We start from the raw sequence: 25,053 nt of genomic DNA, 5'->3' as shown, positions 1-25,053 counted from the left end.
ATATTGAGAGGGGCAGAGGGGAAACAGCAGCCCAACCAAGCTCTTTACACTTATGGCCAGGGCCTTTAAAATATATTAAACTAAATCTAGGTTTTGTTTAAATTTTAATAACAGTTAATTTGATAAACAAGTCAATGAAAATAAGATTTTACCAAGGGAATTATTAATAGATTAAAACTTTTGGACATTTGATCAATAATTTCAAATTATAAGGGTTTAAGATTCCTTGATGATGCATACGATATTTTATAAAGTATGATAGTAGTGAGTAATGGCACTTTGATTACAGGTTTGAAGCTCAGCGTACAAACGGGCCAAAGAAAATAGTTAGTCCCTTTTTTTAAAAGCAACACTAGGGCTATTTTGGGACAGTCCTCGTAATTTTGAACCATGGTCATATGACGAGGATGACACCTGAGCTGGCGCCCCCGTTTCCAAACTTCCACACCATATCAGGGAGAGGACGTTTGGCCCCGACGGATTTAACGTGCACGCCCAATAGAAACAAATTTATAGAAAGACTGCATTCCAAACCATGTAATGAAATTCAAAATTGTCTGATGACTTCTTGGAACGTAAAACAAATAACAACATAAAAATTTCATAATAAGAAGTACAGGAAGAATAGAATATATATTATTTATAAGAAAACTGTTAATTAATATTATTTTTATTAATTTGAATTAAAAATTAACAAATGAAATTAATTAAAAATATTAATGCAATTAATTTTATAAAAATTATATTATTAATAAGTTTTGTTAAATTATTCATAGATTATTTATTTAAATCTTAATATTAAAAACCTTATTATTAAAATAATTTTGAGTAATAATTCTAGTTTCGAATACGGACCTCCGAACGGATTTTTGGTTCTAGAATCGCAAAGTGAACGGATCTGTCCCATCATTAATGGCGTGTTAGGATTGCCATTCTTTGGCTAAAATACGTAAATGGTGTGTAAGATTTGGCGCATAAGTACTTTTTCTCTCTGAAAAATAATCATCTTTGGCGCAATATGAGAATATTTTTGCATTTGTCGAAAGTGATTTCAGTTTCAGTTTCAGTGAACTGGAAGAACTTGTCTACCTTTCTTCTGTGATGTGCGTACTACTTTCGTAAGCGGCAGATTTTCTCAACACATTGCTAACGACAAACGAAGGAAAATAGAGTGTTTAGTTTTTAGTTGTAACAAAAATTATGCTGATATTATGTCCGTTTCATTAATTGCTCTCAGAATAGAAATAGCATCGGAATATCCTTTATTACCTCATTTGTATTTTTTGGGTGAGAATTCAATCACTTGTTATTATATTTTTATATAAAATTTTATATCCATATTAATTAGAAACGGAAACAACGAGTATTTGAATGAGATTTATTGGTGCTTTGTATGTAAAAAAAAGTAAATAGTAAGTCGACATCAAAAACTTTAATAATGAGCTATATATGGCTTCAAAACATTTAATTTAATATAAATATTGTGGTTTCGTTGTAATTTGTTGCATATGCATAAGCAAACCTTATAAATTTTACCTGATTAGGATGATTTAGTAAGAATTTTTTTTGCTTATAATTAAATATTTTTTTTATCTATCATCTTCATTTCCTGATTTTTTTTTCTACTTTAATTATGGAGTTACTAGATCTCTTCTTTTTTTTATGAGATAAAAGAATGAAAAAATGTTATCAAATTAATTTTCGCACTTTCCTTTTTAAATTAATCCACCATTAATCAAAATGTCTATTGGATGCACATTAATATGGAATTTTTTTGCAGAATACTCATTTGGATTTTCATTAGCACTAAATATTATAAAGAGAAATGTATAAAAATCTGATGAACATACAATATATTTTATATCCACAAAATGCATTGCGGTTATTAAAGGAAAAAAGTAATGAATGAGAGATTATGTTGTGCTTATAATAAAATTATACTATTAACTCAGTTTTATTGATATATATATATAGTATATAAATTATAAATGAAATTTAGTAGTTCTGCATTAGGTGCAATAATATATATCTGATGGGAAAAAAAGAGGGTAGAAAATTTACTGCATCAGATGTAAAATGATTTAACTATTTCTGCTAGTTAAATATAAATAAACAAATGGTCAATGGATGAAATTTGTTGACTTTTTAATTCTTCTATTTTTGCATAATTTGTTAGCTAGTATAACATATTAATGGATATTCATATAAGCTAAACATAATCAAGAGTTAATAAATGTAGTTATTTATCATGTTTAAGTTCTATTTTGATAAAAGGCACTTGCTAATTAAATGGCTTTTTATTCTTAAATTCAAAATTATATATACTCTAGCAACTAGAAAAAAGAGGATTATGGCTACTGAAATCAGTAAAAGCAAACCAAATGATTCAGAGGAAAGCACTTTAAATTTAGAAGAAAATGGACGTAAATACTCCATAGAAAAATGTCGTGGTTCTCGAGTACTTGAAGAGATTACTATAGAAACTATCACAAATTCAAGTAAGCCATATTACAATTATTTATAATTTGAATAATATCATTTTCTTTTAGTGAGATTTCTTTGAAAGGATTTTAATATTAAATTATTTTATATTGTATTCATTTTTAAGAGTTGTTTATGAAAAAAATATTTTATGTGTAAAAAGGTCATTGTATCAGTTAATATATTAAAGAAATCTCATTCTTAAATTTCAATTTTTTTTATTTTTTATTATAGCTTGCTTGTTTTGTTGAAAATGCTGTTGTGAGCATGAGCCTCTTGTATAGTTTTTCAAACATATTTCTTAGTTGTACTTGGCTTAGGATGAAAATATTTCTATTTCTATTATAAAAATTAATTTATTAAATTATTATTGCCAAACATTCACGAAAATTATTCTTTATACTTTAATATATGTTAGAAAATTTGTAGTATATTGAATTAAGTAAAGTTTATAGATATCATGTTATAAATATCATCCATTAGAAAGTAAAAATATTTTAAAGCTTATATTTGATAAAATACTACATGTATATAAATGAAAACATATTTATATGTATACATATAATTTCTTTAGTGTAAAGATACTTTTACGTAAAGTGTTCTAGTGTAAAAAATTGGTGCTTATTAATTAATGGTGAAAAATTCAAAATGCGAAATATAGCATCAAAACTAAATTGGCTTTACTAACTTATGAGTGTGCCTCTAACTTATGAGAAAAAAACAAGCATTTGTTTAATCTGTTTTTATTAAAAGATGTCAAAATTATTGATGTTAAAGATAAAGAAAATTTAAGATGCCAAAATTATTGCCAATCCTTCAACATTAATTTATAAGTACCATAAAATCATCTTGCCTGTAATTGTATTTCAATTAAAATGTAAATATCAGTTGCATTAAACAATTTTTTTTTTTTTTTTTTTTTTTTTGCTCTTTTAAAATTTATTGGTTGTATCAGATTAAAAATAAACTGCTGAAAACTAAATTTTATTTATTGATGAATAATAATTAATGGTTTGTAGATTTTAAAGTTTTTAAATATTGTGAATATCAACTCAATAGCAAAGAAATGAAATGAGTTAAAATAACTATGGTATTTTCCAGCTTATGTTTGTTTTGGAGCATTTGTATTTAGAAGTGATTTTATCAGAATTTGATGCATTAAGTTCAAATATGGAATTAGTTTGTGCCTAGGAACTCAAATTTCAAACATTTCAGTGAAATATAATTTGCACTATTTTAAGTTAAATCCATGGATGAAATAAAGAAACAACCTTATTTCAATGTTTAGAATTCAAAGAATATTGCAACTAAATACTTCAAAAGCTTCTTTTCCATGATGTTCTGAAATGTATTTTAGAATAGTTCTTTCTTAAATTCTAACAATAGTCTGCTTTTCTGCTTATCCCATTATCTTTGCTAATTGTCCTCCATAGTTTTTATATTTTGGGGAAATCTTCCACTTTTTTAATGCTAATGTCTTCTAAATTTTCAGGAAAATGGTCTGAATGGTTGTGTAAGTAGTGCACTTTAATGCTCATTTTGTACCGAAGGGATTTGAAATTGTTAAACATCTCGAACCCAGCTCAACATAATTTTATATTTGCCCAGAAAATTTATGACAATTACAATAAATGAGATCCAGGCTTTTCTGCCTCATTCATCAAATTTACATAGCATGATCATTAATGAGTTGTCTTATTTGTGCGCCATCAAATATTCATGCTTTAATTTGTTCTGTACTCAACTGCGGCATTTTCTGTCCTGTATATACTGAGCATGATCATTCTTATCAAGAGCCTTTACAAATTGCTTCTTTAGGCCTAATTGTGCAGTAGCGAAAAGATGATTTTCCATCATCTAAGGGATATTCTTTTCTCAAACATCCATGTTTTCTTTCTTTGACTACTTTTTTCTAACCCAGGTCATGTTTTGTTTTTACACTGATATTTGGTGGAGACACTTTGCTGATCAAGGAGGAAATAACCTTTTTAAGTCCATACAAATTTTCTCTTGACATTCATACTTTATCTTCTCTAAGACCAAAGCTATGGTGTTATATTCTTCTTTCATTTTCTTCATATTATTTTCTTTAAAGAAATTAAGGAAGTTATTTTTACTAAAATAGGAAGTCAATTTTTGAATTTTTTAAAAATTTAAGACTAATTTTATAGTCTTTAGTTATACTTATTTTAAAGGTATCTAATAATATTTAGATATTATTTTAAATATATTTTGTGTATTTGCTATTCTTTAAAAATGTTATCATTATTATGTTTTATTTATTTTATAGCTAAAAATGTCATTCTTTAAAAAACTATTAAAAAAATCACAATGCATAGTGGGTACTTTTGTTTATAAAACCATAATTTATAATCCTGTTAATTATAATAAATAGTAATATTTCTTTTTTAATGAAATATTTTAAAATTTATTGCAAGAGTTAAATCCAATTACAGCAGGTTGATTTGGATGCATGTGAATGATGTCGTTGTCAAAGTTAATTGAGCTCAAATGTTTGCTTTTTTGTTCTGTTTTAAGTACTGGAAGAAATTTTAACAACAATTGGATGTAATGTTGCAAACAGCCATTTACTTTTATTTTCATTCTATAATTAAATGTGCATTAAGGAGTTCTAAACAGTATTTCTTATTAATAAAAAATTTTGAAAATAGATCTGTTTATATTTGTTGTATAACTAATTATAAAATTGGCTTTTAAAATTATATACTAAGATCTATAAATTTTTAGTAGAAAAATTGTAATATAAAATTTTTTGTCTAATAATACTGATTGATTAATTTCCACAATCAGTTACGACTTACTGACAGACAAATTGACTTAAATTTTTTTCTTTTTTGTACATATTTTCTGTTTGAAATTTTTTTATTCTCTTCAACATAGATATTTATTCTTTAGATTCTTCTATTTCTGAAGAGACTGTGGCAGATAATTTTAAAGATAAAACTTCAAAAACAAGTGAGGCATCAAAGTCTTTATCACATCAAAAGCCCAGTGTATCATCAGCAAAGGCTGCAAAAAGCAAAGCAAATGAAAAGAAATCGAATACCAATCCTTCAAAAAAAATATCAAAGAATGATACAGGTCAGAAAGAAAAGCTAAAATCTAAAAATAATGGTGAAGCTGTAAGTAAGGAAAAAAATATTTCTTCAAAACAGAATGAAAATGCTATTTCTTCTGAAGAATCTACTAACATTCTTCCTGTTGAAGTAGTCACTGAAGATGGTGCCCCAAAAGACAGTTCGAGCTTGCTGGAATGTGCAAATTCTGATCCAGAGAAAAGGAATCGATTACTCCATCCTGGCCCAATTAATTTTTCATCTGGAAATCATTTTGTAGAAGTCACTAAAGGACTGCTTCATTTATATAAAGAAAAGTAAATTATTTCCTTATAAAATTTAGATTTCTTTGCTTTATGTTTAGTGTTCTTTTTTTAAATTTTTTTCTGTAAAACAGTATCCTATATTAATTTTTATTCCAAAAGATACATTTTCTTTAGATTTTTTTTCTTTCTGATTAGTATTTTAACCTAATACTTTGAGAAGTACAAAATTCTTGTGAATTTTTTCCTCTTTACCATGTGCAAAAATTAATTTAAAAAAAATACAATTGTGCTATTTTTAGGAATATCACAATTTGATATTTACGAATGCTCTTCTCTATTAGAGCGACACTCTTCCCTTGTAATCCTGTTTTTTCATTTTTAATTTTATTCAATAACTTTTTTTTCATTGCGAGTTCAATAAGCAATGAAAATAATGTTTAAAAAAAAAGCAATAAAATTGATAAAAAGAATATGGAAGATAAATCAGTTGGCAAAGGATGTACAAAAATGGGGGGCAATTATTCTTAAGATACTGAAAATTTGATCGCTGCATGATGCTACTTGACAGATTGGGGGTGGGGTGGGGGAAGGCCTGCTTTTCTCTTATTGAATTTAATGATGGATTGGTAAGAATTTCTGCACCACAAATTTGACACTTGGAAAATTGTTCCTTGATATCCGAGACTAACTTTAAGATCTTTTTTTCTTACTATTTTATGGTTTTGGTTCTGTCTATATATCTCCCTAACAGAATCGCATCTGTTTAATACATTATCATTTGTTAGAAATTGCATAATATTCTCAAGTATGATTCTAATTTTTTAAGTATCATTTTCTTAAATACAATTCAAATTATTACAATTAAAAATACAGTACTAATACTGATTACAATTAATTTTACTAAAATTAAAATTATTATTATTATTAATAATTATATATTAATTTTGCTATTAAAATTTCTAATTTTTTTAATATTTCATTTTTACTTTATTTAATTATGTATAATTTTTAATACTACAATTTATGTCTGTTGGAATGGAAACACCAAATGTATCCACTTTCTCTTAACATCTAGATATTAATGATTATTTATAAAATGATTTCATTACTATTTTTGTATCTGACTGTAAATCCTTATTCAAATTCATATTGCTACGCGAAAAAATGTTATTCTCCTATTATATCAATGAAAGTTTTTACCTACTTTCTATTTTTCAGTAGAAGGAATTTAAATCTATATAAATATATGCAAGAAATGCTGAATTTTTTGAAAAAAAAAATGATTTCTAATTTTATTTGTATCTAAAGTTAATGAAAAAATATTCATTCTTTTCTTAAGATTTTTTTTTTTTTTTAAAGTTTTCTTTCTTCAAGTCTGAAATCCAGTTAGTAAATAATTTTGCAGTTGCAGATTTATTCTTTTTAAAGTTAATTGAAAAATACAAAAATAGTAGTGATGCAAATAATCTACAATGTAGCATTAAAATGAATTAATTAAAAATGAATGGTGGGAATTTTTAAGAGAATTAAGAGAATGCAGAATTTTTCTTTTTAAAAGTTTTACTATTTATTTTTACTTAATTTTTTTAATTTTATAAATATTTTAATTCCATAGTAATATTTAAAAATTTTATTTCAGTCACCGTACAACTCTTGCAGAAGAAGCTGAAAGGAGTGAAATGCTTTGTATTTTAGCTGTTCCAGCAGCAATGACATCACATGATTTGCTTCAATTTGTTGCTCCAGTCTAGTAAGTTGAAATATCTATGACCATTTTGATTATGAATATTTTCCTATATATTTTTTAGAACAACTTGTCTTTTAGTAGAATGTATTTTAGTTTATTAGTCTTCTGAATGTCTGCCTGTGATAAAGTCCCAGGTTTCTATCTAATTTACAAAATTGTTTCAATTTAAAATATTTCACTAAATAGTTTGAAGACATATATTTTTATTTTTAGGTATAAAATGTTAAATCTTTAATTTTCTTTGTGAAGTTTATTTTAGTTCTGAATCCAGAAACTTCCTGTTAAACTCAATATTTATCTTTTGTTAAAATCGTTTCTTGATTTCGATAACAAAAGTCTTATGATGAATATCATATTTGCTTTGTTTTTAATTACTTGCTGTTATGTATCCATTTTCTACACTTTTATAAGTGAATCTATGTTTGTTTGGCAGTTATTATTATTATTATTATTTATGTAAAACATTTTGAAATGTATTACAGATTTTCATATCTATTAAGTATTTCTGGTTCCTTGTGGATAGATTGAGTTTCAAATACTGGTATTTGTAAAAATCATAGCTTTTATCAGTTTCAAAAACTCCTGATCTCCATGTTGTGTTCTGTATATATTGTGATGTTATTGTACACAACTTCTTATATTTTTGACTCGTATATCATATATTATTCATATTTGAATTATTTCATTTTGTAATAGTTTTTTCCCTTCTTTGAGGTAATATCTGGTTAGGTTAGACTTTTCAATCAATTTTAATCATATGTCCTTGATCATATTAAAAGATATGAGCAGTTGGAATTTTATATGCACACACATGCAAGAGTATTTTATTTCTTTTGTCTCAGAATTGCATTCACTTTATCTGAAGTATTTTTTATCATATTATATCATTAAAATGGAATGTAAAAGTGACAGTGGTTATGATTATAGCTAAAAGGTGGAAGGAAGGGAAGAGGAAGATATAGGTGACACTAATTTGTCAGATGTTTCTGATGATGAAGTTGCAGCAGGGTGTGTATGTTACTAATTCATTTTCTGATCAATGCAAACTGTTTATGATTGAATTTCTGAGAGAAGTTGAATCTATCAGTGAATGGTTTATATTATGTTATTTTGAAAAAGATGTTATTTGTTTGTGATGGACTGAGGTACAATTTTAGGATGTTGATTTTAAAATACGAAAAGTGTATGCTTTTATTTTGTATAAGTAAATTATGGGAATTCTAAAACTTTTTGAGTTTATAGATTATAGACTAAACAAACATATTTTTGTTTATTATGAAATTTTTCCAGTTTTCCAGCATTAAAGCTTACAAGATTTTATATGCATTTACATCAGAAACTGTAAAATGAGAACATTGAATATACTTGAGAAAATTCAAATTATTAATCTAAAATTTATGAAGAAAAAGTTATTGTCAAGCATATTTTATAAAAAAAATCATTTTTTTTCAGTGATGATATTGAAAATATGAGGATTATTAAGGATAATAAGCCTAATCAATATATGGTTCTTCTGAAATTTAGGAATCAAGTATGCATATTTTATTTGTATTTATTTATTCTGCATGTAATTGAAATCATGTGTTAACTTCATTGAAATACTACTGTTTTATGTAATGTTGTCATTTTCTAAAGATTTAATTCCAACTTTATGGTGAATATCATTGAATGCTTGAATACAAAGAAATAAATTTTTACTAATGTTCTTCAAGGATGTATTCATTTTTACATTTTAAATTTTGGAAGTATCTTTACAATATATATATATATATATATATATATATATATATATATATATATATATATATATATATATATATAAATGTTGATTAGCTGAAATGCTGATTAAATTTGACTTTTATGTGAATGAAGGTTTTATGTATATATCAATATTGATTTTATTTATCAGTTCTTTTATTTAAAAATCTATTTGTAAATTTGGTTTAAAATTTATTATAATTGAATTTAGTATATTAGTAGTAATTTAGTATTTACCTTTCATGATACAAGAAAATTAGCAGCAACCTCACTTAGTTCAATAATTTTTGTATCAAATAATATACTGGATTTTTTATTGAATTTTTTTTAATTTCATTTTATTTGTAGCTAGGTGCTGATATATTTTACAAAAATTTCAATGGAACACGATTTAACTCTATTGAGCCAGAAGTTTGCCATCTTGCTTTTGTAGCAAAAGTTGAGACTATTAAGGAATCTGAGGTATCTTGACTTCCTTTTAGAAATTCATTTGTCTTAAGAAATATTTATTGACAATTTGTGATTGATTGGTTTCAAATTAGATCTGTTATTAAAAAGTAACTTTATATCATGTTTTTTAATCAATTATAATTCATTTTTATTTATTTCTCTTTTAATTTATCGTTTGGGCAGGAAGTTTGTTTACCTTTACCAGGGCTTACAGAGCTTCCTACTTGCCCTGTTTGTTTAGAAAGAATGGTAAGATACTTTTGTATTTTTAGCTTTTAGAAACATTTCCATATTTCATTTGTTAATCAAGATAATAAGAAATTTTTATAATGTGTCATGGTTATTGAATATGTCAAATTTCTTCAGTTATAACTTCATGAAAATACTGTATAGGTAATTTTATTTTACAACTTTATTAAAAAAAATTATGCCCAGTTTCTGATCAGTAATGCTGGAAAATGTGATTAAAATAAGTATTGATAAATTTTTTAAATAATTTTTTATCATTAAAAAATGAACAAATGCTGTGAATTTTTATAAACCTGATTTCTTATAAATGAACCTATATATTTACGTTATACTGTTTATTGCTTTTCTGTAATTTTGCTCAGAATTTTTGTTTAATGCTTAATTTCTGCTTAATTTTTGCTATTTGATATCAGAATGTCAGTCAGGCACAAATTTCCTCCTACAATCCATCCATTCTATTTGCTTAAATTTCATGATACTTTTGAACTTTGCAATACTTCATTTTTTTATAATTTTTGATAAGTGGAAAATGTTTTTGTTTTCCAATTAGAAAGTTCATTTAGTACCAAATTAGCAAGAAACAAGAAGTATATCCTTGGTCTATTTAGTTAAAATTTTTGTGAATTTGATAATCTTTATCTTGATAACAAGAAATAGAAAACTCTATTAACAGAAAAGATTCTTTTTAAATCAAAGATTATCATTCAATTGATTGAGCCAACAATGATTATTTACTTTGCTTGTTAAAATTTTAATTTATTGTTAAACACATTTTATTTTATTTTTAAAAATTACATTATTAGAATTTTTATAGAAAATGTAGGAAAATTCTAGGATTGATTTCAGCTTTAAAGGCAAGTATGTGCAGCCAACATATTTTTTTTCACTATATTAACTTGAATGAGGAATCTTAAATGCTTTAAAGAATTAATTAACATTACAATTTGGTCAATACAGCTAAATTTTACTAATGTCTTTCAAATGAAACAATTTTAAAGCTTAAAATAATAGAAAAATAAAACAATAAAATTTGTTTAATATCATTGTTTCAAATTTGATTAATCACCTTGTTAATGTAAATTGAAATATTAATTAAAAATACTTCTTAATCAGTAAGTTACAGATTCTCATATTTGTCATTTACAACACAATACAGAATTATGCTTGTGTTATTTCTGTCCTGAATATAGTATATCATTTTTTTTAGAGAAGTAGCAGTTTTATTTGTTGTCTTAAATTTTTTTTTGAAAATTCTGAATGACAGATTTATACTTTACTACAGCTATACTTATGATTGTAATTTTGATGTAAAATAGAAAGGCAAGTTGCTTTAATTTCCATTTTCCATTATTACTTTATTTTAAAAGCAAACTACATCATTATTTTTTCTTCATTTTAACAATTCTTGCAATTGCAGGTAATTCAGATATAGCTGGAAAAGGACACAAATATGTACACAAAAACTTAAGCATTATTTTTATTTAGAGTAGGGGACTTATTATAACTTAATAGGCAATTGATTTTTGTTTTTATGATCTTGTTAGTGTATTTCATTATTTAAAAAAAAATAAAAATTTTTTGTGTGTAAATCATTTTTTTAAAATTATTTTTATTGAAGCTTCATAATTCTGGTGTACACTATTGCCAGTGGTATAAATTAATTGATGCTACTAGTTTGAATTACTTTGAATTAGTAAGGGTGTGTTTCAGCATTCGCTTGGAGCTTTCTCAAATTTTTCTTCCTAACAATCCCTTTTTTCAGTTGAAAAAAATTTCTGAAGCTCTACTTATAGCTGAATTTTTTTCATGGCCTTAAATACACATTTAACCAGAAAAGTAAATTAAGGAATTGATTTTTTGGTTTAAAAAAAATGTGGGACTTAAAGCCTTAAAAAAAAAATGTGACTTTAGGTATACATTTATACAGAGAACCATATTGAAGAATTATAATGAAAATTAATGATAAAGGGAAATAAAAAAATGCTCTAATCTAGTTTTATGAATTACATGCCATTTTTATGAATTACCATAAATGAAAATAGTTTTGTGGATTATTGGAAGCTGCAATCTATTTGCAATCAAACAAGTAGTAAAATATGCTTTAAAATGTTTTGATTATTTAGTATTAATTTTAAAAAATAATTCTTAACAGTTTTCTGAACTATTAACTTCCTTTTAGGATGAATCTGTTGAAGGTATTTTGACTATTCTTTGCAATCATTCATTTCATGGTAGTTGTTTGGCAAAATGGGGAGATACTAGGTAAAATTTCAATTTTAAAAAATTTTTTCACCATTTTTTCTCACTTAAAAAGTTTATTTTGCTTTTGTATGAAATTTTTTCATTATAAATTTTTTTCCTTCTTTGGGATAATGTTAGTTATGAAACTGAAGTTCAATAATTTATTTTTAGTTGTCCTGTATGTCGTTATTCTCAAACACCTGAACTGATGCCTGATAATAGATGTGTTACATGTGGCTCACAAGAAGTAATATATTTACAGTTATCTTCTAGACTTATGATGATATTTCTTTTTTGATGGTCGAATTATAATTTTTATTTTATCTTAAGTGTGATTATGAATCAATTTAAAAGAGCTGCAATGTTTAGTTTTTATAAAATTTTGTTTTAGAGTTTGTGGATTTGTTTAATATGTGGAAATATTGGGTGTGGACGTTATGTGGATGGCCATGCATATCAGTAAGTATTAATAAATTTTAGTTTATTTTACTCTGTTCTAATTGTAGTATAGTTGAATTTAACTTTTTATCTTTTTTGAAAGACCATGACTTTCATAGAAAAACTGATTAGAAAACACATTTATACAAATATTTCTGAGAAAATTTAAAATATTGTATATTTTGAATCTTTAGTTGATAAATTATTATGCTTGTTTTCTGTTATTTTTAAATATTTTCTTTCATTGATTAACAATCAGGAAGCATTTGAATGTGCATGTGTAGCTTTTAGTGATTTTAACAATTTCACAGAAAATTGATTTAGATAGCTTGTAAACGAATGGTTTCAGATCTAAAATCTGTCATTTATGAGTTACATTTCCTGTTAATCAGCTTTTAATAACTTATTTTTCAATTTAGATATTGAATGAAATTTAAAATTTTGTTTCTCAGTTATGTGATTAGTTTGAAAATGGTCAAAAAATGTTATGAAACTTTACAATTTTTGCCCCTTGAATCTAAGTAAATACCTTCGAATCAAATCTACACAAATCACAGAAGCAGTGAATTCAATATTTAAGGTAAGTAGAGATATAAGTAAAGAAAACTAATGAAGATGAATATTTCAACGTAATAATCATCATCTGTATGGTATTTGTGGATTCCATGTATTGATACAACTGTTACTGGGACAAAGATATGATTTTGCAATTGGGCCATAATTTATGTAAAATACAATTCTCCTTTTCTAAGAAATATAATTTGGTTGGACAAATGTTATTTTAGTTAAAATAGAAGCATTTATCTTCAAAACTATCACTTTTTGAATTGTATAAATCTATTCTTCATACAAGAAATTCATAATCAGTGGTAATTTTCGATAAATATTTGGGGTGGCATTTGTAGAAACTCTTTGATTGATTCCATTTTGTGCAAAAGTATTCTGAATGTTGATCAATGTATTCAGTTAAATTTGATTGACATTATGTTTGAACAAAGAGATGAATAGGCAATATAGGCTCCGTAGCTGATCCCTTTGAATTCTGTAGGTCCAAATATTTTCATGCATTGGAATACCTTATTTCATGAATTAATGATAGTTTTTAATATGTTGAAAATGGCCAAAATTCAGATTTAGATTGTTTGTTGACTCAAAAAAAGAATTCATATTGAAATGTATAATCAGAAGTACTAATTTTTTTGTTGCTGTAAATATTTGTAATTATATTTATTTATTTATTTCAATTAGAAAGTTATGATAATTAAGGCTTATAATTTCTTTGTTGTTATAAAGTTTTGTAATGATATTTATTTCAGTTAAAAAATTATGATATTTTTACATTTTGTGATAAACTAATTTATATATCATTGTTTTATGTGTCCATTCTTTATTTTTATATTATTTTCCTATCAAAATGTAATTGTTGTTCAGAAATGTTCTATTTGAAACAGGTGGGGAAATCAAAACTACCATCTGTCTTCCTCTTTGATATGTTATTAAATCCACTGGAATTTATTGAAAATTCAATAACTAAAATTCTAGGCATGATAACAAGAATTATAAACTGAGGATGAAAATAGCTTGTAAAATGCACCTCTAAGCTATTTTAAATATTTATTAAAATTACAGAAAAATAATTTATCTTGGATGATCCATAAATTTTTCTATTCAGAAATGTGTTTTTATTTTCTTCAATAGTCATTATTTAGAAACACAGCATACATATGCAATGCAGCTTGGCAATAATCGTGTATGGGATTATGCTGGTGATAATTATGTACATCGTTTGGTTCAAAATAAAACTGATGGAAAACCTGTTGAATTGGAACCTGTTTGGGTAAGTTTAGTATCTTAAGTACGGTGCTATCTTATTAGCTTATAAGGGTAAAAATACAAAATTTACTAATTTTGTGCTGTTAATTTTCTTTCAACTATTGTTGTATTGAAGGATATTGCAATTCAAAATCAAATGGTAAGAAATCCTACAAAATCAAATTTCTTCCCACTATAAATTTAAAGAAAAATGTTTTAAATGTTATTAAATAATTTTGTTACTGAAATTTCATAATAATAATAATTCCAGTGTTATATATATATATATATATATATATATATATATATATATATATATATATATATATATATATATATATATATATAATATGTCTAACATATGTGGTACAGAAATCACCCTTATTACATATAGGCAAATGGCAAAAGTTAAATGTAATCAAATTACTCTATGAAAATTTCAAACTTCTTCATTAAAGGTGTTATAGTGTACTGAATTCCATGTTTTTCTAATTTATGAAGTTAAAAATATTAGTAGAAATGCTGTGAATAAGATTCACTAAAAATTCTAATCACTCAAAGGAAAAAAAAGATGTAAAAGAAATGAAGAAATAGTTATCAAACAAAGTTTAAATGGGTGCAAAAATAAATTTAACCATTTCCAGATGGGTAATTGCTAAGACATGCTTATGGTAATTGATGATATAAAGTTAGTAAAAATAATCATCCAAAGTTAGTAAAAATAATTTTTGTATCATCTTGAAATTCATAAAATTACCATTTTAATTACATCACTTTCATTTCTGCACTTTGTTTTTATTTTTAATAAATTTTTTAATGTAATATGCAATTAGTAACAATTTTTAGTGTATGAAATTCAAATTCATCCATCAAAATCAGTAACATGCTTTTGCCAATGTTTTTTTTTTTAAACTTTTTTTTAGAAGGTTTTTTACATACACTTTTATTTTGTAATATATACACTTTTTAATTGTATATGTTATAATTTGTTTTGACTCATTCAATTAAATTCATGTTTTTCAGTCTTATTAAATAATGGTGATATTTTAAAAATTACATTCCAAAATTATATTTAATAGCTTAAAAAGTTAATAATCTTGGCAAACAAGCTGGTTGCAAAGGCAGCTAGTTTTGTTATATTCACTTAATTTTGAGATTAATAATTAATAATGAAGAAATTTTATGTCTTAATTTTCATTTAATTATTTAATGATGGAAAATAATTTTATTTTTCTCATTTAAAACAAAGGTTGAAAACGAAGAAAAAATGGATTCTATGCAACTTGAAGTAAGTTTTATGCTTAATATGAAACAAACATTCTGTTGGTATATTTCTTTTGTTTTAAATGTATTTTTCTGTTATTAATATAATTCAGACTTAGAATTTTTCAAGTTTACAAAACTAAAATAGATGTCAATACTTTTATTCACATTTTAGCAGTCCATCATGAAGTAATAACTGTTTTTTTTTTTTTTTTTTTTTTCCACTTAGTATACATATTTATTGACCAGCCAATTAGAAGCTCAAAGACATTATTTTGAGGATCGCTTAACTCGAATTGAAACTGAAGCTTTGAAGCAAGTATGTGTTACATTTTCTTAATTGACTTTGAAATTTCTTAAATTTTTTGCCAACCGTTCCTGTTTTTGTGATTTAATTAAACTAGTTTATATTTTGTAAAATAATTTTAAATGCATAAAAATATTTCAAATGAATTTTTTAAAAAATATTTGTGTTAGTTTGTTAAATAAATTTAACTTGTAAGGTCATTTTGCAAAATTATTTTTTGCAAAACTTTTAGAATTTTTTCTAGAATTGCTCTAATTTTTTTTATCCAATCATCATGTTTGCTATTAACTACAAAGATTTTATCTTTATGTCCAAATTACTTAGTTGATAGTAATTCTAGATGAATTTTATTTGAATAAAAAGTGTAAGTTAATCAGTGTTTGGTTGAAGGCCGATTCAGAACCCAAATACATAAAAATATAAACAGATCCCCTTATATTTTGTTCTTTATCAATTTAGTTAAATGGTCAGGGATTCAGACAAATTTATATTTTGTTACCTCAAACTTTTTTAATTAAATCTATGATATATCTAAGTGCATTAATATGTTTCCAGAACCGGTTGCTTTGATTATAAAAGAAATGATTATATTTGATGATTTTTATTTCAAAATCTCTTATACACTTGTCTGTAACATTTCTTTTGACTTAATTAATAAACTGCTGCTTTTTAAGACACGAAACAAGAACTTGAAGCATTCTTTATGACTATGAGAATTCATTTACATATTATAATAATTCCTTCTATATACATTTACATTGCATTATTCAAAAAAATTTTATTAAACAAGATACTTGATATTCAGTTTTATCTTTTTCTGAATCGGTTCCTTTTGAGAAATTATTTTTTCTACTAAAATTTATAGCTCATGTGAAAACTGCATATTTCACATATTTTTTCCAAGTAATAAAGGATGCTGTTATAATTTATAATGATTTATTTTATCTCTAATTTTTGTTTCCTTGTTTCTCCTCAGTTTTTAGTTAATCTATTTTAAGAAAGATGAATTTATATTTAATCATTTTAGTCATTGTATGATTTTTGCGTAGGATCCAAGCCTTGTTCAGGACCCAGTTTTAAGCATTGATTGGTGAAACAAACTATTTCAGTGCCTTTTTTTACAAAACTGGCAAAGGGAGAAAATCGTCATTCCAAATTAACTCTGAATAAAAAATTAAAAATCTTGTGACTTCCAGGAAGATAAAAGCATGATAATTTAAAATATTTTTTTATAGTTGGGTAAATTTTTAATGTTAGTCGTAATGAAATTTATATCTGTCAAATATTCATTCCTGTAACATACAAAAATTGTAGTTAAATGTATGTCCCATTTTTTAAAAAAATAAAATGAATACTAAGCTAAAATTGATTAAATTTCAGTATTCTAATCCAATTAGGAATAAAGGTTTAAAACATTGTGTCATATATAATTAAATTATTTATTTATTGAGAAGTATATTAATACCTTATATTCACCTATACTTCTTATGTATACATTGAAAAAAATCTTAGCAATTTATATTACCAGATTGTGACTTGATTAAATTTTTAAAAGTGCTCATTATAATTGATTGTATTTATTATTATTATAGCTTTTCATGTTTGACCAATATTTTTCATTTTTCTTTAAGAGATCTAACTTTATAACATTGTTATATTTTTTACTTCATTTCATCTTATGTTTCATTATGTTATGTTTAATATATTCTTCTTATATTCATTTTTCTTTATAACTTTCTTGAATAATAATATTCCATAAACATTTCATAAACATAAACTAGGCAATAAGAAATTTATTTGTAAATAAGATATTTTTTTTATGTTTTAGTTGGAGGAAATGAAAGAAAAAACAAAACATGCAGTAGATGAAAGGAAACAACTGGAAGAGAAATTAAACAGAGTTACTAAAGAAAAACAAAGCATGGATAAAAAAATATCTCAGGTTTGTATCCTTTTAACTTCTAAAATTTTATTTTGAGAAGTTAAAGGCTTGACTTGCTTTTGGTTTACAGTGGTGAAAGTTAATATAAATATTACTTTATAAGAAAATTTTTATTTATTATTTTGTAGAATAAATGTTTTTTTAAGCAATTATTATTATTATTTGCAGAAAGTTACTGATTAAACTGCCTAGTTTCTTATTTGGAACTGTTACTTTATATATCTATTTTTATTTTATTTTTTATAGTTAACATCAAAAGTGAATAGAATTGCAATGGAACTGAAAGATGAAAAAGAGGTATTTTTTAACATTATTTCATTATTTTAATGTAAATTATCTAATAAAAAATTCTGAAGTTGAGTCATTTTCTCCTGCCACTGTGTTTTCAAATTTTCTTTATATACATTTTAATGACATTGTGAATTGCAGGAACAATTAAATTCTATTTTCTTTTTATTAAAAAGAATAATATTTTTAGAAAAGTTTTAAACATATAAGGATTTTAAAATATAAATTTTAAGCCTAGTTAAAATTTCATAAATTTTGAAAATAAAAATTATTTTTATTCATGGAATGCATTAAAATGTTTTTTTTCCTGTCAAATTGAAATGTTAAATATGTAGAGTAAAAGATTGTAATAATAGGTTTTTATTTTATTTTCTTGCATAGATAAACAAGTGCCTTAGGCAAAATCAAGCTTTGTGGCAGCAAAAATTGAGTATTGCTGATAAAGCCTTAAAAGAAGTGAGAGAAACGAAAGATAAGGTACTTTAGAATATCATTTATGATGTTTTTATGTTTATCTATTAGTGTACAATGTTTAAGCATCTGCATTTTTTTTCCCCTTTGAAATGTATGCAAGACATTTCTACTTTGTATTTTTCTTGGGACATATTTCATAACTATTATAATGTATGGCAAGTTTTTATGATGTACTTGCAAATCACCATATCTTTTATTCCATTATTTTCTTATAGTTAGAAAGAAATAATATGACAAATTTATTCAATTAAAAAAATTGTAAAGGATGACTGAAAAACTGATATATTTTCAAACCTTAATATTTCATTTTGGGCTGTACTAGCAGTTTCCAACCTGTGGACTGCAGAATGGCCTTTTCATATTTGCTTTAGATGCTGCTTTCTGAAAATTTAGGACAAATCCATCCCAATGTATCAGAAATCCTTTTGAAGAAAACTGCATAAAGAAGTGAATATACCATCTAATGACAGAAACTCGCTAATTAAATTATAATGTGAACAGGTTCTAAAATATTTTTTTAGAACAATAATATTGACTGCTTGCTAGATGAAAGTTTGAGAACAGTTACCAAAAACTGCCAAATGTGCACTGATACATTTGAAGGAAATTCGCCATCTATGTAAATGTATGCTTTCAACTTTAATTTTTTTAAAATAAAAGAAATAAGCTGAATGTAGAAAGTGACTTGAGCCTGAAGCTATCATTTTAATCAGATAATGATTCTCTCATAGGGAGTAAATAATGTCAAAAATCCCAATGAGTATATATTATTTTTTATTTTGAATTTAGAGTGCATGTTTTTGAATTTTGATTGTGATAATTAAGTAATAACAATATATATATTTTTTTACTTTGTAAATAATATAATCCTTTTATAGGAGGCATTACTAATTACTGATATATATGTACATATTTACTTGTATATTTAGTTGGTTGGCCTCTAAATATATTTTTACTCAACAAGTGATCCATACACCCAAGAATCAAGGGATTTGACTTACTTTGGGACTTGGAAATTACGCTGATAATAACCTAATGTATTCAGTAGTGAGTGATAGTCTTTTGGATGTAGATAAGATTTTCCAAAAACATTATTTCATCAACTCAAACTAAATATAACTGAATGTATAAAAATCACCAGAAAATGATATTTATAAAGAAAAATTTTGATGCATTTGAAATTACATTTAAATGGAAATAATCTGATTATTGTGAAATCGTTGATAATCTGCTTCCAAATTTTGATTTGTATATCCCAAATTTTCAAAGGGAGAAAAAATCAAATGTTGAAAAAATATAGCAGAATTATTTTTTTTCTTTATTTAGTTTCCTAAATAATGTGAATTAATATTTTGTTTTGCATTATCTTACATGAATATTAGGTTATCATATTTGATATAAACAATATTTGCCTTTTAATGTGATCATTTCGGGACTTAAGAATTTTAATAACATTAACAATAAACCGAATTGGTTAAAATCAGCTGTAATTTTACCAAGGGAAAAAGAATAAAAACTCTTAATTCAGAATTATCTATAATTTATTTCCAAAAAAATTTTTAAAAATTCCTTAGCAATTCACATATATATTGTTCAGACTTGAATTGCTTTTTAAAATTTGTTGAATATGTGCCGAGTTTCAAAATATCAAGAGTTTGAAAGTTTTTTCAAACATCCATCCCTGGTAGAATTATTAGCATACATTGCTTGGTTTTCCTCACAAACACCTAATGACTTTTCAAAATTTTATAAATAGAAGGCTGTGAAATTTTTTTGTCTGTGCCATAGCATTGTGTTTTTCTTTTTTAATAAATTTTCAAGCATATTAAGAATTTCAATTTTATCTCTAACATTCAAATCAGTTTTATTGTTTAATCCATTTTTCTCTCATTATTTAATCAATAGCAATGATTTACAATTGTTCAGATTTTAACTTACCCTCACAGCATAGCTATCCTTTAAACTAATTTAGACCACTTTAATTCAAATCAGAATTGAAAATGAAGGATTGATCAATTCTCTACACCAAATCTTATAAATTAAATTAATATGTAATATGTATATATTTCTACACCTGAATATGTTGGCTAGGAATTGGAGGATTTTGATAAAAATAAACAAAAGATAACATTAAGTACAGACATATTAAATGACATGCATTGTATTTCTGTTAAAAATCTTGACAAATTCAAGAATGGATTAGCTTGAGGCAAATTTTAAAACTGACCTCAAAATTCATTTGAATGATATAATTTTGAAGTGATATTACTTCATGCAACTGATAAAAAATACTTTCATAATTTTTTAGACAATCACTTTAAAGATGGGTTTAATATGAACAGGGAATTACATAAAGGTCATTGGTTATTTTTGCAAATAGATTAATTTTATTCACATTGAAAAGGTGATAATTAAGCTAATTGTGCATTATAATGGTATTAGCCTGTAATGACTATATTTTATTAACTGTCCACTGCTTTTATATATGACTGAATATTCTATATTTTCATAACAAATTTATGATGTGAAAGATTTTAGAAAAGCTAAAATGCATTTAATATATTTATTTATTGGATTGATTTGAAGACAAATGAGGAATGTTTTACTAATGCATTTGAAATGTTTTGACATTAGAACTTTAATTAAAACATTAACTTGACAGAAACATTAACTAAAATAGGGCACACACATCAAAATATTGTTAACTTTATTTAGTTTATGATCATTATTGAAGATTTGCTGTGGAAATAAAATGATATTAAGTGCATTTTGCTATCTATTTGTTTGACTTGGAAATTTAAAATATTTTAATAAAATTGCTTGAAGTGTTATAAAGATGCTTTATTCATTTAAACAAAGGGTTTTTTTTGAAAAAATATTCCAGGAAATCACAGATCTTCAAGAACAGGTTCGAGATTTAATGTTTTACTTTGATGCCAAAGATAAACTGAAAGATGTTCCAAATGTATCAAGTCAAGAAATCCAAGAAGGACAAATAGTAATTGGAGAGGCATCAGGAATATCTACTGAGACCACTAAGCATCGTAAAAAAAAACACTAACGCAACCCACTTTGGTATTTGTATAAAACGTTTTTAATGTGCTACATCTTATGTACAAGAGCTTTATAAATACAAAACTAACAAGCTGTAAATGTAACTCAAATTTTATTATTTTGCAGCTTTTATATGTAATTATTATTGATTATTCCGTATCAAATTATTTTTAGTATTCTTGTTTTTCTGAATGATTCTCAGTGAGTTATATAGTAATTTTCAAAAATATGTCTGCACAATTATTATAATGTTTGAATATTCATATATGTACTAGTGATGGCAAATAATATTTAGGGATTATTTTTTTCTGTTAGGTTTCTGTTTTCTCTATCCAAAAGAACCCAAATATTTGGGATTCTACTATATATTATCAAAGATTATTTCTGTTATAAATATCTTTTGTAAAATGTATTTGAATATTATTAGTCTGGCTGTACAATATTTCTTTTTACTAAAAGATAACAAAATCAGTTTTTACAAACATTTTTTATCAGTATTTTAAAGAAATTATTTCCTAATCAAAATATAATTAAATGAATATATCATCTGCTAATAAAGTTCTGTTGATTTTTTTTATTGTTATCTAGAACATACAAAAGTGAAAACTTTCAAAATTCTAGTGTATTAAGAAGTCAGTGAAAAATTGAGGAAAAAACTCCATCTTTATAAACATAAAAAGTTATGTAAAATGAAACCTTATAAAAATAAATGTAAAGCATTTAAGTTTGAAAATCTCTTACAAATGGTTTATTGAATACCTGCTGACAGTTTATAAAATTCTTTACTTTGTTTGAACCATTCTCTTTTTGTCAACAGTCCCTTATTTTCAAAATATTTCAATATTACTATGCAAGTCGAAGGGGTGGGGACTTTTGATGTGTACTTTTGGAATTTCTGCTTGCATTTTAACAGATGTATTGTTTTTAAAGCAATGAAAAGAAATTTTAATTATCTAATTAAATTTTTAAATGCTAAAATTCTTTATTTGCTTGGACTTTTTTTTTGCATAAGCTTTTTATTTCATAGACATTGTATGCACAATTCTATGTAAGAAAAACAATATAATTTTATGCCATGCAGACTTTGTAATGAATATTTGTTATTAGTGAACATCATGTAAATAAAATAAGAAATAGAAAATTTAATATGGTTTCATTATTTAATGGTACTCTTTAATAATAATAAAAAAGAAATTGTGTGTTTTATTTTAAATTCTTTCTATATATAAATATTTTTACTATTGTTGTAAAATTTATGCTTTAAAACAGTGTTAAGAATAAATTTTCTTGACAGTTCCTTTTTTTTTTTTTACATAACTAACAAATCTCATATTTAGACTATTCTATGTGTACATATAATACATGTATGAATTCTGTATGTGATATTAAATTAATATCACATATTAAATGTATTAATTTTAAAAAAAAGTCAATTTCTATGTATGTACATTGGCACAGATTTTAGAATTAAGATGTTACAGAAATGGAATGAATTTTACTGGATATTCTTTGCAATTCTATTACTTTTGATTACAGCTGTAAAGATACAATGCTTGTATGATTGTTTATTGTTCAAATGTCGTATTTGCAAAATTTATATATTTTAAAGCATATCATTAAAAGTTATTTTGTGTAAACTTATTCTGTATTAAATATCTTGTGATGGTGGCTTAATAAATTAAGTTTCTCTCAAAAAAAGGTTATATTCCCTCTCAAAAATTGGCAAAGAAATCAAAATTAGCATGAAATATTCTGCATAAAATAATTATTACTGGTATCTTTTCAAATATATTTTATTCATACAATCTTTATTCAGATTAACCTATTATGTAAAATGTGATTTGAATTTTTAGGTTACTTTTTCAAATACTGTGGAAATATAAATGAATGTAATTTTAATGTATTTTACACATATTTCTCATTTCTTTTTGATATTTACCAAATATCTGTGTTTAATGGCCAGGCATATAATTATATAAATTGATTACATCGAATAAAAAATATATATCATGGATCTACAGTAACTATTTAGTCAACTGCAAAATCTAATATAACCAATTGTGGAAATTTGCTTAGAAATATGTGTGATGCTGTGTTGAATTTTGAGTACTGCTTATCATTTTACAATACTAAAGAAACCATTTTGCAGATAATACACACATGTAATACTGAATGTTAGACATGACATTTGTAAATATTGGAAGCTGGAAAGTACAATCATGTCATGTAAATATCATTCAGATTATTTTACACATAATAGCTAGTTGGAATGATGTAAAACGGGCAACAAATTTTGCTAGTAATTTAACACCATTTATTTCCAAACTTAAGACAGGACTGCAAATAAATGGACAGTAATATAAAAATAACTTCAACTAACAACAGCCCAAAGTGATTGATATGTCGTTCTAACAGACAAAAGGTGTGGGTACTGTACAATTGATCAAATGGCAAATCAATTTTATGCAGTCACAGGGATTTGCATATCCTGGAAATTTTTTTCCAAAGTGTTCATTAGAAAATTATATGTTTGTGTGTCCCTTTAAGAAAGCTTATCATAGTTCTTATGGCAATGGTCTTATCTTTATAGCCAGTGTGCAGAGGATGACTTGGCTGTATTTTTTACAGATGAGATTATTAATGGATCATAACTCATATGGTTGCAATGATACTGCTGTAGAGAATTATCTAAATCATGAGGATATTTATTAAATGAAGTTGCTAGACTTTTCTCTTGATCTGACTTCTATAGAAAATGCAATAGATGGCTTAGAAAATTCTAAGCCATCCTTTTTCAGTAAAAGAGTTGGAAAAATTCAAAACTACTTTGGAAACATCATTCAAAGGATATTAGGATATGCAAAAAATTGGTATGATACACATTGTCTGTTGTAAATAATCTGAATTCTTTGCATTGTAATGTTTTTGAGGCAAATGTCTAGATGTAAATACAATATCCATAAACCATATGTATGCCTGCAAAAACTATAACTGTCTTTTTTTTCTTTAATCTGGTCATTTTACCATTTTCATTAGACTTTGGCCCATATGACGTCAAGCAGCAAAAACATACTTTTTCAATGTTATTACAATTATTCGTTGTTATCTATGAAATGCAATGCTTTTTAGAAAAAATATTCAATAAAATATCGCCATAGGCATCATCTTTTGGGCATGCATGCCATGTACCAGAAATGGAACAAAGA

At 24.8% G+C, this 25,053-nt stretch overlaps 1 protein-coding gene across 1 annotated transcript; it reads left to right on the top strand.

The window, feature by feature from the left end:
* The first annotated feature begins 920 nt into the window (after nt 1-920).
* LOC129971631 (BRCA1-associated protein-like) lies at nt 921-23,160 on the top strand. The gene is made up of 17 exons (XM_056085579.1): nt 921-1,287; nt 2,331-2,498; nt 5,398-5,875; nt 7,464-7,574; nt 9,024-9,102; nt 9,678-9,791; nt 9,963-10,028; nt 12,208-12,290; nt 12,441-12,516; nt 12,661-12,728; nt 14,406-14,544; nt 15,769-15,807; nt 16,012-16,101; nt 17,918-18,031; nt 18,278-18,328; nt 18,701-18,796; nt 21,678-23,160. Exons 1-17 carry the CDS (start codon nt 1,212-1,214, stop codon nt 21,852-21,854), a joined length of 2,025 nt encoding a protein of 674 aa, XP_055941554.1. The 5' UTR covers nt 921-1,211; the 3' UTR covers nt 21,855-23,160.
* The last annotated feature ends 1,893 nt before the right edge of the window (nt 23,161-25,053 follow it).

This window comes from Argiope bruennichi, chromosome 6 (genome assembly GCF_947563725.1).
Source record: "Argiope bruennichi chromosome 6, qqArgBrue1.1, whole genome shotgun sequence".
NCBI lineage: Eukaryota > Metazoa > Arthropoda > Arachnida > Araneae > Araneidae > Argiope > Argiope bruennichi.
The sequence above is the reverse complement of the archived record's forward strand: the minus strand, read 5'-3'. Positions and strand labels throughout refer to the sequence as shown.

Coding starts and splice junctions, on each gene's coding strand:
- LOC129971631 (XM_056085579.1), top strand. CDS start 1,212: ATGTCCGTTTCATTAATTGCTCTCAGAATAGAAATAGCATCGGAATAT. Junction 2,499..5,397: donor AGAAACTATCACAAATTCAA/GTAAGCCATATT, acceptor TTTATTCTTTAG/ATTCTTCTATTTCTGAAGAG. Junction 18,797..21,677: donor TGAGAGAAACGAAAGATAAG/GTACTTTAGAAT, acceptor AAAATATTCCAG/GAAATCACAGATCTTCAAGA.